Source organism: Aquarana catesbeiana, linkage group LG09 (genome assembly GCF_042186555.1).
Source record: "Aquarana catesbeiana isolate 2022-GZ linkage group LG09, ASM4218655v1, whole genome shotgun sequence".
Lineage (NCBI taxonomy): Eukaryota > Metazoa > Chordata > Amphibia > Anura > Ranidae > Aquarana > Aquarana catesbeiana.
This window is the reverse complement of record NC_133332.1, coordinates 233443025-233457045: the sequence shown is the minus strand read 5'-3', so window position 1 is coordinate 233457045 and position 14021 is coordinate 233443025. Positions and strand designations below refer to the sequence as shown.

The following is a 14021-nucleotide window of genomic DNA, read 5'->3' as shown; positions in this document are numbered from 1 at the left end:
GAAAGTCGTACCTGAACTGTATACAATGCAACTTGTGCGCAACAGTTGTCCATTATCACTTGTCAAAGCCAAAGTCGTATCCAAGTTGCACCCATCCAAAGTTGCACTCCAAAGTCGCCCCAACTCTGGAGTGCTACAAGTGTGAATAGAGCCTTCCAGTTTGCTTGAGGCCTAACTTTAGCTTTCATAAATTGTGAAACTTCCAGTTATAGATACACTTATTGTACTTGCTACAGCATTGCAGTAAAGAACTAGTTCACTGAATGGTTTGACTTTCTGCCTGGAACTGCCCCAGAGCTGTTTTGGAGGTAGAAATTGGGCTTTAAAATGAAACCAATAGGCTTTCAAGAATGTAGGATGTTTATAATAAAGAGTAATGCAATTGTAAACTTTTTCTCTTTCTGTTTCAAATAAACTAGGAATCCTGTTTCAGATTTTGGGGCGATTCTTCCTTTGCTGGCTACGTCTTCTTTGGAAAGAATCCTCCTCCCTTTCTATTCCCAAAAAACACCACCAGAGACAGGAAGTGAGTTTTTCCAAAGGAAACAAAGACTTTCACAAACACCTGAGATTCTAACCCTTCCCTGCTACATAAATAGTAAGTTTCTTATGTGGAATCTATGCAATGGGAGTACATCCATAAAATGCTGACAGTTACTAATTCGTGAAGTGGAAGTAAACCCATTGATTAACCACTTGCCGACCAGCTCACATACTTATACAGCGGCAGGTTGGCATCGCTGCGCAAAATCCCTGTACCACTACGGCGGCTGGTGCAGTTGCGGGCACGCGCTCTCGCTCACGTTGTGGGAGCGTGCCCCTGGGTTGGGCGCCTTGATGTCCGCCGGCGACCCGCGATCACCTAGTACAGAGGCAGAATGGGGATCCACCAGTGTAAACAAGCGGATCCGCAATGTCGCAGTCACGCTAAAAATCGCAGATCGCCGCCATTACTAGTAAAAACAATATAAAGAAATAAAAGTCCCTAAATCTATCCCATAGTTTGTAGACGTGATAACTTTGGCGCAACCCAATCAATGTACGCCTATTGCGATTTTTTTTTTTTACCAAATTATGTGGAAGAATATATATCGGCCTAAACTGATGAATAAATGTGTTTTTTTTATATATATTTTTGGATATGTATTATAACAAAAAGTAAAACGAAATTTTTATTTTATTTTTTTATTTTTTTTAAATTGGCGCTCTTTGTTTGTTTATAGCTCAAAAAATAAAAACCGCAGGGGTGATCAAATACCACCAAAAGAAAGCTCTATTTGTGGGAAAAATATCCATGCAATTGTCAGTTAAAGCAACGCAGTGCCGAATCGCAAAAAAATGGCCTGGTCATTAAGGGGGCAAATCCTTCAGGTCCTTAAGTGGTTAAACTGTTTCACGAAGGAAAACTCCTGTTGGTTCTGCTACATTCCAGGCATGCCTCTGGTGGTAACTGTCAAAGTTGCCAGCGTGCTTATGTCAGCTCTGGACTGAACTTTCAAATCATTGAATGGCTGGTGTCATAGCTGGTCATGTGTGTAGCACCATGGCAGCTGCAGATCTAAACAAAGGCTAGGATGGCACTTTCCTTGGCAGATAATAGAAGGGTTTAGTTTTGTTTAACCATTCTATAGAAAGTGAATGACTCTCAGTTACAGTAGTTATACTTTAATGTGATAACTTTAATATAAATAACGCTTAAAGTAACTGCTTCCATATACAGTTTTTTCATTAAAAATATAGATAGGAGTTTATTTGTTTCTCACAAGTACTGTGCTGAAAACAAAGTAATACAACCTATAAAAGGCTAATCCTGTAATCAGTTTATCTGCGGAGCTGTGCAGCAGGAATTTTAACTTTGCTGTCTGACATACAGACAATACACAGGAACAGAACATGCAAATTATTAAAGTGGTTGTAAACCTCAGACATGAATTATGTACAAAACATATGCTTCTATAGTATGTACTTATCTCGCTTTAGGCGCTTTAGGAGCGGTGAAATCAATGGGCAGCGCCGCCGAAGTGCCTACAGCAGCGCTACATGGGCAGTATTAACCCCTTCTTCGGCCGCTAGCGCGGGTTAAAAGCGCCCTGCTTGCGCCCGAAAAGCGCAGCTGAAACGACGGTAAAGAGCCGCTAAAAAAAGCGTCGCTTTACTACCGACGCCCCCACCCCCCAGCCTCAGTGCCCTAATGCCGTGTACACACGGGCGGACTTTTCGACCGAACTCGTCCGCCGGAATGAATCCGTCGGACAATCCGACCGTGTGTGGGCTTCATCGGACTTCCGACGGACCTTTCTGGTCGAAAATCAGACGGACTTTAGATTTGGAACATGTTTCAAATCCTTCCGACAGATTCGAGTCCGGTCGAAATATCCGTTCGTCTGTATGCTAGTCCGACGGACGAAAACCGACGCTAGGGCAGCTATTGGCTACTGGCTATCAACTTTCTTATTTTAGTCCGGTCGTACGTCATCACGGACTTTGGTGTGATCGTGTGTAGCCAAGTTCGTTCGTTCAAAAGTCTGTCGGAAGTCCGTCAAAAGTGCGTTGGAAAGACCGTCGGACCTTTGATTCCAGAAAGTCCGCCCGTGTGTACATAAGTGTCATTTTTGTCTGCCTCGTTGTTTTTCAGCTATCGGCATGAATCACTTCTGATAAGTTTTCCTGACAGCAAGAGAAGATAGGAGAGGGATCTCCAGCTGATTGACAGCCTCAGCTCTGTTCCTTTGTGGAGGGGGGTGTGTGAGTCTCTTTCCTCCAATGACAAAGCTCTCCTCACTGAGCCCAGCAGAGTGTTACTTCAGCTCTCTACCCACCTTTATTCTGACAGCTCAGACAAGTTTTACAATTTCTGGACTTTGAACAGATGTTGAGAAGAGAAGACTACAGATAAACAGGTACAACTTATGTAGGAAGATTTGTTTCATCTCTGTGTATCACCTGAGGCCAGTCACTTCACTGGGTATATGTATTTGTTTACATCCGCTGTAAATAAAACATTGCTATGAAAATAAGTAAAAATGCAAATGTTAATCTCTTTTTAAAAAGATGCCTTCAGATTAATAATTAACCGCTTCCGGACCAGCCACCGCAGTTATACTGCGGCAGGTTGGCTCCCCTGCGTGAAACCACGTAGCTATACGTTGGCTCGCGGGGTCTGGATAGCAGGCGCGCGCTGCACAGCGGGGTTGCTCATGCTCGTGGCTGACGGTCGCGATGACCTGCCACGAGCAATCGTGAGCAGGAGGCACAGAACAGGGACGAGTGTGTGTAAACACACACTTCCCTGTTCTGTTCTGACAGGAGTGACAGATCGTGTGTTCCTATTAGCTAGGAACCATGATCCGTCACTTCCTCCAGTCAGTCCCCTCCCCCTACAGTTAGAATCACCCCCCAGGGAACACAGTTAACCCCTCGAGCGCCCCCTAGTGTTAACCCCTTCATTGCCAGTGACATTTTTACAGTAATCAATGCATTGTTAATCGCACTGATCGCTGTATTAATGCCAATGGTTCCAAAAATGTGTCAAAATTGTCCGATGTGCCCGCCATAATGTCGCAGTCACGATAAAAATCACAGATCGCCGCCATTACTAGTAAAAAAAAAAAAAAATAATAAAAATGCTATAAATCTATCCCCTATTTTGTAGACGCTATAACTTTTGCGCAAACTAATCAATATACGCTTATTGCGATTTTTTTTACCGAACATATGTAGAAGAATACATATCGGCTTAAACTAAGAAAAAATTTGCTTTTTTTAAAAAAAAAAATGGGGATATTTATTATAGCAAAAAATTACAAAATATTGTGTTTTTTTCAAAATTGTCGCTCTTTTTTTGTTTATAGAGCAAAAAATAAAGAGGCGATCAAATACCACCAAAAGAAAGCTCTATTTGTGGGGAAAAAAAGAATGTCAATTTTGTTTGGGTACAACGTCGCACGACTGCGCAATTGTCAGTTAAAGCGACGCAGTGCCGAATCGCAAAAAACGCTCTGGTCAGGAAGGGGGTAAATTCTTCCGGGGCTGAAGCGGTTAAAATACATACTCACTGAAAATACACTTCTTTGCCTTTAAATGAAAAAAAAAAATATTTCGTAATCCGGGATGCCTTACGGATTTACATTTTATAGCCTGCTGGTAATTATAAGGATTGTAAGAATAAAAAGTTATTAATTCCTGTAAAACTACCCGGCCTTTGTTTCTGTAATGATAGGGTGGGACAGTTAGTGGCGCCAGTTACCGATTTACCCTTTCAGCATGTTCAGAATGACACATCGATCTTTTTTCCATTGGTGACCGGGAAGGTGGCTTATTCCCGGTAGTGTGGGTTTTAAGTTATGATAAAATTATAGGTGCAAAGTCCTAACTCAGAGGAGGCCCTGTGGCTTTCGGATAAGAGTCATTCTGATATCCATCCAAAGAAAGGAAAGTCCCCCTGTAATTAGTGGTGAGGACGAACTCTCTGCGGAACAATACCGGGGGGAGGAGGGAGTCGGAATGTCACCCCAGATTCTCCAATAATTGCTTGTATGTCCTTGTGAAGGCTTTCTGATAGCGATCCTTTCCTCCTGGAAGAGGCAGAACAAAAACAATGATGTGTGATATGTCCCCTCTATTTCTCATTCACAAAAGGAATGACCTGAGGAATATGTAGGCTGCCATTGCTGGTTTCTTTCTGAAAATGCTCTTTGCCTGGCCTGAAACTACTCATCTGCTTAATTGTTCAAAAGTCCAAGTCTTTCAAATCAACATAACAGCCAGCCGTGTAAAATTTTCAAAAGTGGACTTGTGTAATGGTAGCATTCATATTTTCTCCATACATGTTTCCTTTAAGTGACCCAGATTTCTACGCTCACTCTGAATTTGCTTGCTGCATGCTTGTTCTAGGTTGGTGACACAATGTACTGACGCAGGGGTAGGCAACCCCCGGCACTGGTGACGCAAGCGGCACTCGAAGCCTCTTTTGCCGGCACCCAACTCCAGATGAGCAGGGGGGTAGAGCAGGGGGGTAGAGCAGTGGGGCAGATGTGAAATGAGGTGTATTGGTGGAACAGATGAGCAGGGAGTTACAGTGGTGGGGCAGGAGAGCAGGGGGAACAGAGGTAGGGCAGAAGAGCAGGGGGTACAGAGGTGAGACAGATGTGCAGAAGCTACAATGGTGGGGCAGATGAGAAAGCGGGTTACAGTGGTGGGGCAGATGAGAAAGCGGGTTACAGTGGTGGAGCAGATGAGCAGATGGGTTCAGTGTTAGGACAGATGAGGTGGTGATTCAGTAGTGAGACAGAAGAGCATGGGGATACGGTGGTGGAGCAGATGTGCAGGAAGGTACAGTGGTGGGGCGGATGAGAAAAGGGGTACATTGATGGGGCAGATGAGTAGGGGGGTTGCAGTGGTGGGACAGAAGAGCAAGGGGGTACAGTGGTGGGGTAGATGTTCAGGAGGTACAGTCATGGGAGAGATGAGAAGGGGTTCAGCGCTGGGACAGAAAAGCAGGGGGTTACAGTGGTGGGACAGATGAGCAGGGGGAGTTCAGTGTTGGGCCAGATGAGAAAGGAGGTACATTGGTGGAACAGATGAGCAGGGGGTTACAGCGGTTGGGCAGAGGAGCAGGGGGTACAGAGGTGGGGCAGATGTGCAGACGGGTGCAGAGGAGAAAGGAGGTACATTGGTGGAACACATGAGCAGGGGGTTACAGTGGTGGGACAGAAGAGCAGGGGGAACAGAGGTGGGACAGATGTGCAGGAGGTACAGTCGTGGGGCAGGTGAGAAAGGGGGTTACAGTGCTGGGGCACATGAGCAGATAAGTTCAGTATTAGGACAGATGGGAATATGGTTCAGTGGTGGAGCAGATGTGCATGGAGGTACAGTGGTGGAGCAGATGTGCATGGAGGTACAGTGGTGGGGCACATGAGCAGATAAGTTCAGTATTAGGACAGATGGGAAGATGGTTCAGTGGTGGAGCAGATGTGCATGGAGGTACAGTGGTGGGGCAGATGAGCAGGGTAGTACAGTGGTGGGGCAGATGTACAGGGGGTTACAGTGGTGGGACAGAAGAGCAGGGTAGTACAGTGGTGGGGCAGATGTACAGGGGGTTACAGTGGTGGGACAGATGAGCATGGGGGTACAGAGGTGGGGCAGATGTGCAGGGTATTACAAGTGGTGGGGCAGATGAGCAGGGTAGTACAGTGGTGGGGCAGATGTACAGTGGTGGGGCTGATGTGCAGGGGGAGTTACAGTGGTGGGGCTGATGTACAGGGGGGGGGGGGGGGGTTACAGTGGTGGGGCAGATGTGCAGGGGGGTTACAGTGGTGGGGCAAATGTGCAGGGGGGAATTGATCTGAGGTGTGAAGGTGCATGAATTGGGGCTGATCTGAGGCGTGAGAGTGCAGGATGTTAATATCTCACTACTAAAGTAGTTTACAGCATTTACTTTATAAAAAATCCTTCTTTTCGTGATTGAGAGTGTGAAGTTGACATTTTTTTGTTATAAAATCGACACGCTCAATTTCTTTGAAAACATTTTTCGCCACACTGTGCTCAAAAGGTTGCCTACCCCTGTACTGAAGCATGAGACAGCCAGGCCACTAGCATTTTCAAAGAGAGGTCAGCCATAGTAGCCTCCATATAGATAATGTACTATGTAAAGCTACCAATAAGACCATAAGTGCTTGGTGGTGCCGCTCTGGCATCTTTAAGATGCCGGTAATCCGGGAAGTGATGTCATGATTACTAGATCCGAGACCCGAATGAAGCATCGGCTTTGTTCGGATCTTCGGCCAGCCAGCAGACATGCCGGCTGGTTGCTCGGGCCTCCCAGTGGGACAGGAGGGGCGGGATGTCCCTTCTGCTTGTAATAACAACCAAGCGGCTGCTGAGCCGCATCGGTTGTTATTACAATCAAGCTGACCGTCCGCTCTAAACAACTATACCGGGGAGATGCCTGCAGCTGCAGGCATCGCCCCGGTAAAACCACTTGAAGCAATATCGGTAATATCGGTCTAGTTTGAGACCGATACCGATTTTTCAGAAAATGCTGATATCGGCCGCCGATAATCGGTCTTCCCGATAATCGGTCAATCCCTAGTAGCGATGCCATTGTAAGAAAAACTCATCCAGTGAGCAATGAACATTGAAGCATAAGACCACCGCTCACCATAGCTGATCCTAGTATGGATGTGTATATGTGAAAGCCATTCCTCGAGCCATTCCATAGGGGTCCCCCGGTGGGCGGAGTGAAACATGTCAACGGGCATGGCCTGAGGAGTGGCTTTGACAGAAACTTTCACATGTACACATCCATACCAGGATCGGATATGGTGAGCGGTGGTCTTATGCTTCAATGCAAAGATACTATATGCTTTCCTGCCGTTGATCCAGCCTCTTTAGCTGCCACCAATGGAGAGGAACTATGGTAGGGGGGATGCAAACAGTGCTGGGGTACTAGAGCTATGTGCAGGCAGAGCTACTGACTGAACACCGCCCTTTGATGTCACCCATGTAACTTACTGCCATGGCTGGCAAGTGACCAGAAGTTTGGGTACATTTTTGTAACTCTATTTATAAGCTTGCTACGAGTCATTGCAAATCGCAGAATGATTATGCAATTCTATTACAAACAAAACATTGTTGCTAAATGTGTTTATACCTGTGTTGTACAGATTTCCCTCCTGAGTTCTTTAAACTCTGCAGTGACAGCACTGGGTGGTGTCTGCTCTCCCGAATCCCTGTGGACAAGAAGAACTTCTAGCTAAATTACTGTTTTCTTTTTAACTCAATGTTCTTATTCTGTGAAGAGAGAGTATGTAGAGAAGACTAGGGACTGCCATTTGCATTGAAGTACAGGTGCCTGTACATCTGTTTCCTTTTCATGTCGGGTACCCAGGAAGTCCTAAACACCTGATGTGCAGATAGCAGCTAGCTGTGGTCACAGCCCACCTGTCATGCCTCACTAATGGCCTCCTATCACAATGATGGGCCAACAGTGGGGCACAGGAGGTGGAAGACCACTGGAACAGGTGGCATTTTACATATCAGTGCACTCGGATGTTTGGAGCTCCAGGGGTGAACTACAAAAAAGGAAAACTGATGCAGGTGCCTACTATTAAATGCAAGTGGCATTTTCAGAAGATAATAGTAACTACAGGTTTTCTTTATGTCTATACTTTGACCATTTCTAGAGCAGCCTTTCTCAACCTTTTTAACACAGAGGAACCCTTGAAATAACTTCCCGGTCCCAAACCCCTACTATAATTACTATACAGTGAAACCTTGGTTTACGAGTAACGCGGTTAACAATCGTTTTGAAAGACGAGTAACTTTTTTTTTTTTAATTCTGACTCGGTTTGCGAGTGTTGTCTCGCAAAATGAGCAGAATTCAATCTAATGGGGTGGGCAGTACTGCATTTGGCCAGAGGTGCAGGGGTGCCGGTGACACTCGGAACGTTTTGGAGCTGTTCGGAATCACTTGGAACAACTCTAATCCCGAGTGTTTCCGAGGCTTTCCAAGTTCAGTCGAGCTGTCCCCGAGTATTTCAGAGGGTCTCCAGTGCCCCTCCACCTCTGGCCACATGCGGTATTGCATGCAATAGAAGTCAATATGGAAGGAATTATCTTTGTTTCCATTGACTTCTATGGGGAAACTCGCTTTTATATGTGAGGGCTTTGGATTACAAGCATTCTCCTGGAATGGATTATGCTTGTAATCCAAGGTTCCACTGTATCTACAACTCATGATACATTAGTGTGATGGTCAGGGAGAAGAATGCTCATTACATTTGTGGTCATTGGGAAGAATTGCCCCCTTACAGATAGCTAAATAGATCAGTGGTGTCAGCAGGAACTTATCTGAGAGGCAGAAATTACTCATTGCTCCAGGAACTCCTAGCAACCTCTAGAGCAGGGGTTTCCAAAATTTTCTAAACAAAGGGCCAGTTTACCGTCCTTCAGACTTTAGAGGGGCCAGACTGTGGACATTGGAAGTTGAAATTGTCCTGGCATTAGGGGGGAATAGTGCACCATTTTTGATGTCAGTGGGAAGAATAGTACCACATCATTGGTGTCAGTGGGAGGAATATTGCCCCATTCTTGGTGTTAATGGGAGAAATAATGCCTCGTTGTTGATGTCAATAACAGGAATTATGCCCCATTGTTTATGTCAGTGGGAGGAAAAGTGCCCCAAGGGCCAGATAAAGGTAAGCAAAGGGCCACATCCGGCCCCCGGCCGCAGTTTGGAGACCACTGCTCTAGAACCCTGGTTGAGAAAGCCTGTTCTAGAGAATGCAGCATATAAACGTACTAAAGACCAATGAGATTCTGGAGAATGCATCTTTTTCCTTCACTAGAGACATCACAAGATTATGACAATATAGTTGCCATCCATGGGGCTGGGCATGATATCTAGCATTGCCAGTACAATATCTGCCACCACAGAGCATGGATTAGCCGTATATTATTATCTTACCTTCAGCATGTGACAGGAATTTATCTCTTTGTTGCATATTCTTGGAAGTGGGAGATAAGTGTGATTCCTCATCAGAGATCAGAGGACACTTGCTAGAAAAGCTACAAAACTTTCCACTTTCTCCACTGAGGTCCCAAACGTTGACCTTCTGGATCCTGTGTCTGTACCTGACTATAGGATCTGCCAAGGTTAAGAGAGATGTCTTACTGAATAAGCCAATTTCTGTGCACAGTATACATCCAGGTTTTGTGACCATCTCACCTCTTACTGGTTGCAATGCATTTTTGGAGCCTCTAGAACTTCTCTCTCTGTCCGTGGTCCTTGAGCAATCTGGGCTGAGACTGTGTGTTAGATATGCAAAGTCATTAAGCGTTAAAGTGTACTTAAATCAGAGAGACAAGCTGATATAGATTCTGCTATTGTTGCATAGTATACTTTTTAATGCAAATAACCCTACAATACTAGTTTTCATGACAGGCCTTTAAATGAATGTTTCACTGACTGGACTTATAAAGAGGACCAGTCACAAAGGAAGTTAAATATGCACGCTATAAGCGGTTCTAAGGGCTCAAGGCATTCTATGCATTAAGGTCAGGGCCGTCTTTAATATGGACTGGACCCTGGGCAAACATTTACTTGGGCCCCCTCTTCCATGCAATTTCGCTCTCCACATGCTTTGAGACATGCAATAAATAGCAGTGAGACTCAAAATCAGTTTACTGAATCAGATCAAGCAGCAATTGCGATTGGTTGCCAGAAGTTGCAGTGTATCATTACCGCTCACTGACTGGCTGCTAGAGGTTACAGCACACGTTATGGCTCACTGATTATTTGCTAGAGGTTACAGCACAAGACTTCTGCTTGTTGATTGGTTGCTAGAGGTTACTGGACATCTATACCACTCACTAATTGGTTGCTAGAGGTTACTGCACATTATTACTGCTCACTGATTGGTTCTTAGAGGTTACTGCATATCCTTACCGCTCAATGTTTGGTTGCAAGAGGTTAGTGCACAGCATTATTGCTCACTAATTGGTTGCTAAAGGTTACAGCACATCATCTCCTCACTGCCTGTACACCATGGACTGGGTAGGTGAGGAGACCCACCAATAGACAGAAAACTCCTAGGGATCCTAGGACTCTGGGATCAGTGGCAATGCTGGGGGGGGGGGGGGGGAATCAGTGGCAATGCTGGGGAGTTTATGGGATCAGTGGCAGTGGTGGGGGGATGGGATTAGGAGGCAGTACACCGTGACAAATTCTGAATCATGTAGAGCAAAGCTAGCAATCTTTGGGAAGTATAAAGTGGGGGATTCTACCAATGTAATGGGGAATTTACCAATGGGGGGATTTACACTGACCATCAATGTGAGGGGGAATTTGAATTCAACACCATGTAACAGAGGATTTTACGCCACCCACCAATAGAAAAGAGGGATGTCAACACTGACACCAATGTAATAAGAGGATTTACACCAACCACCAGTGTAAGGGGGAATTATATAATAACCCCCATGTAAGGAGGAATTTACACTGACAACCATTGTCGAGGAGATTTGTACTGACCACCAATGTAAGGTGACACTTCTACACCGACCACCAATGTTAGGGAGGATTTACACTGACCACCAATGTAAAGAGGGATATACAATGACCACCAGTGTAAGGGCAATTCTGCATTTATCACCAATGTAAAGGGAAATGTACACTGATCACCAATGTTATGAAGAATTTACACTGACAACCAATGTAATAGGGGATTTTACATCAACAGCCAATAAAGGGGGATTTCTACACTGGCCACCAATGTAAGGGGGATTTACACTCACCACCAATTTAAAAGGGGCTTCTTCATGGACCACCAATGTAAGGGAGGATTCAAAACTGACAACAAATGCAAGTTTGGATTTTTTTAACGATTACCAATATAAAGAGGAGTTTCTACACTGGCCACCAATGTAATGGGGATTTACAATAGGAGCATTCACAGTAACCACGAATGTAAAGAGGGATTTACACTGACCACCAATGTAAGGGGGACCTTCACACTGGCCACTAGTGTGAATGAAAGGATTTTACACCAAGCCCCAGTGTTATGAGAAGATTTACACTGACAGTGCCACCAATGTAACTGAGACATTTAGCCTGCGTTCACAGTTGTGTGTGTCGGGAATACATGCAAAATCGCTTTCCTGACAGCACAGAAACATGCTGCCCTTTAGCAGATAGACAGAAGTGCCATTCATTGTTAATGACACCCTCATGCATCGGCTGAGAAGTGCGTATTCACATGCACCAAAATTCAGGGGGCTGTGGCACCATGTTCTTTTGAAGAAGGGTTCCACCCCCAATTTGTTTACCTTGGCAGAACAGGCTGATGTTAGACTTGGGCAGTGGGCAGCATTCAAGTGATGGTAATAAACTGAATAAGCTTGCGAGCAAACCCAACTAATGACTCAGAACCTTCTTAATTGATACAGCTGCTGGCACTGATCACAATCTCATAAGTGCATAAATGTATAAAAACAAATAAAATGCAGCGCTATATTAAGATTACCAATGTGATATGACACATATAAAATGCATGAATATCTTATTGCAAACCGTGCATGTTATTAAACATAATAACATATATTATATAAAATGTCCATTGTTCTGGCAAATTAAACAATAACAGCTGCCACACTATATTAAAGTAACCAGTGTGATATGACACATATAAATAAATTGTTTGAATTACTTAGTGCAAAACGTGCATAATATCAAACATATTAAATAATAAAATAATAAATGTCCATTGTGCTGGCAATTGAAAACAATAGCAGATGAAAAGTGCCACACTAAAAAAAAAACACCTTCTGAGTGCAGCAACCCCCCCCCCCCCCCAGTTTCCTGAGCCCCATCTTGTTTCAGCGATGTGCATGAGAGCAGTCCCTCTCTTCGCATTGGCTGACACAGCAGTGGGAACCATTGGCTCCTGCTGCTGTCAATCGCAGCCAGTGAGCCAATGAGGAGAGAGCAGGGGTCAGGGCCGAGCCACGCTCTGTGTGTGAATGGACACACAGAGCACAGCTATGGGGGGCACTCAGCAGGTGGGAGGAGCCAGGGCCGCCAGTGGGGACCCAAAAATAAAAGGATCGGGGCTGTTCTGTGTAAAACCATTGCACAGAGCAGGTAAGTATAACATGTTTCCTTTAGAATCAATTAAAATTATCATAACTGTGCATTCTTAGCAAAGTTTTATGTTTGCCCCTATGCCCTGCACATGGGGTTGATATGTCAACTGAAAGTAAACATTTGCCTCCCTGTTCACTGCCTGACCTCATATATCATCTTCCGGATTGTTAGTGTGCTACATATGAATTCAGCCAATAACTATCAGACTTAAACGTGACCTTTTACCTGCTGACTTAAAGAAGAACTCCGGGCAAAATATTTATTTTCCCATGCAGTGGGGCTGTGTCCACGCTGCATGGGTTTACAGCTCGTTTTTGTTCAGGGGCACAAGGAAAAGCTATATTTACCCAATCAATCGATCCTCTGTAAAACGGCGCTCCCCGCATCCAGCAGTGGACTGTTCCTGTCGTCCTAACGTCCAGAGCTGGTCTATGGGCAGAAACAGTCCATGCACAAGAACGCTAGTGTCCAGTGGGGTGGGGTGGGGTGGGGTGGGGTGGGGGGACCGGTCTTGCGCTCGGAGGATCAGTGGATTAGGTGAGTATATCTCTGCTCTCTCCTCTCCTCTAGACAAAAATGAGCAGTTACCCCATGCAGCGCGGGCACAGCCCCACTGCATGTGAAAATAAAAATGTTCTTCTTCTTTAAGCACAAGATTCAGACACTGGTGAAATAAGCAGGCAAATAAAATGTGTCATTACTAAGGCTGCACAATTGCAATATTTTTTTCCCTTTATTTTGTGTACATACTTGAGCATGAGTCTTTACATTTACAGAGTTATACCATGCTGTAATTACATACAAGAGATAATTTTAATATTTGATCAAATATTTAGAGAATTACATAAGCTCAGTCATTACTAGTTCTCTGTAAGGCCCCTTTTATACTGGGCTGTCCATTTTGACAGACTCTGCTTTCTCAGCAGTGATCGATCCGTTGATCCCTGCTGATCTGTTGATCTGAGCAGGCGGATGACAGGCCCGTCTCCGCTCACTGCGCTGAGAAGGACCTGTCAGAGCCCCGATCTCCTTTATAGGAGATCGGATGAAAACAGATCTGCCTATCCGTCTTCATACGATACAATCCCCTAGATGGATGGAAAATAGGGTTTCCATCCGTCTGGATTTGGCGGATCAGATAGCGCCGGATGTCAGCGGACATGTCACAGCTGACATCCATCGCACCATAGAGGTGCATGGAGCGTCCAACCAGGTCCGCGTAAAAAATGGACAGGCGGACCTAATCGGACAGCATGTGTGAAAGGGCCTGTAACCAGTACACATCCTTTGCTGAATCAGAACACCAACCCGTGGGTAAGAATGTTTCACCCAAATAACCCTTATCACCATAGGACTGGTGATTCTGGTCAACATAATG

The 14021-nt window shown here is 45.0% G+C and overlaps 1 protein-coding gene across 1 annotated transcript in view; it reads right to left on the bottom strand.

The window, feature by feature from the left end:
* Nucleotides 1-438: 438 nt before the first annotated feature.
* LOC141108382 (uncharacterized) overlaps nucleotides 439-14021 on the bottom strand; it is a 73123-nt gene continuing 59540 nt past the window's right edge. The window contains exons 14-17 of the mRNA XM_073599946.1: nucleotides 9728-9807; nucleotides 9467-9646; nucleotides 7652-7730; nucleotides 439-4574 (exon numbers count right to left, since the gene is read on the bottom strand). Coding sequence (XP_073456047.1) covers nucleotides 4448-4574; nucleotides 7652-7730; nucleotides 9467-9646; nucleotides 9728-9807 — 466 coding nt within the window. The 3' untranslated portion in view covers nucleotides 439-4447. The remainder of the gene's footprint in view (nucleotides 4575-7651; nucleotides 7731-9466; nucleotides 9647-9727; nucleotides 9808-14021) is intronic.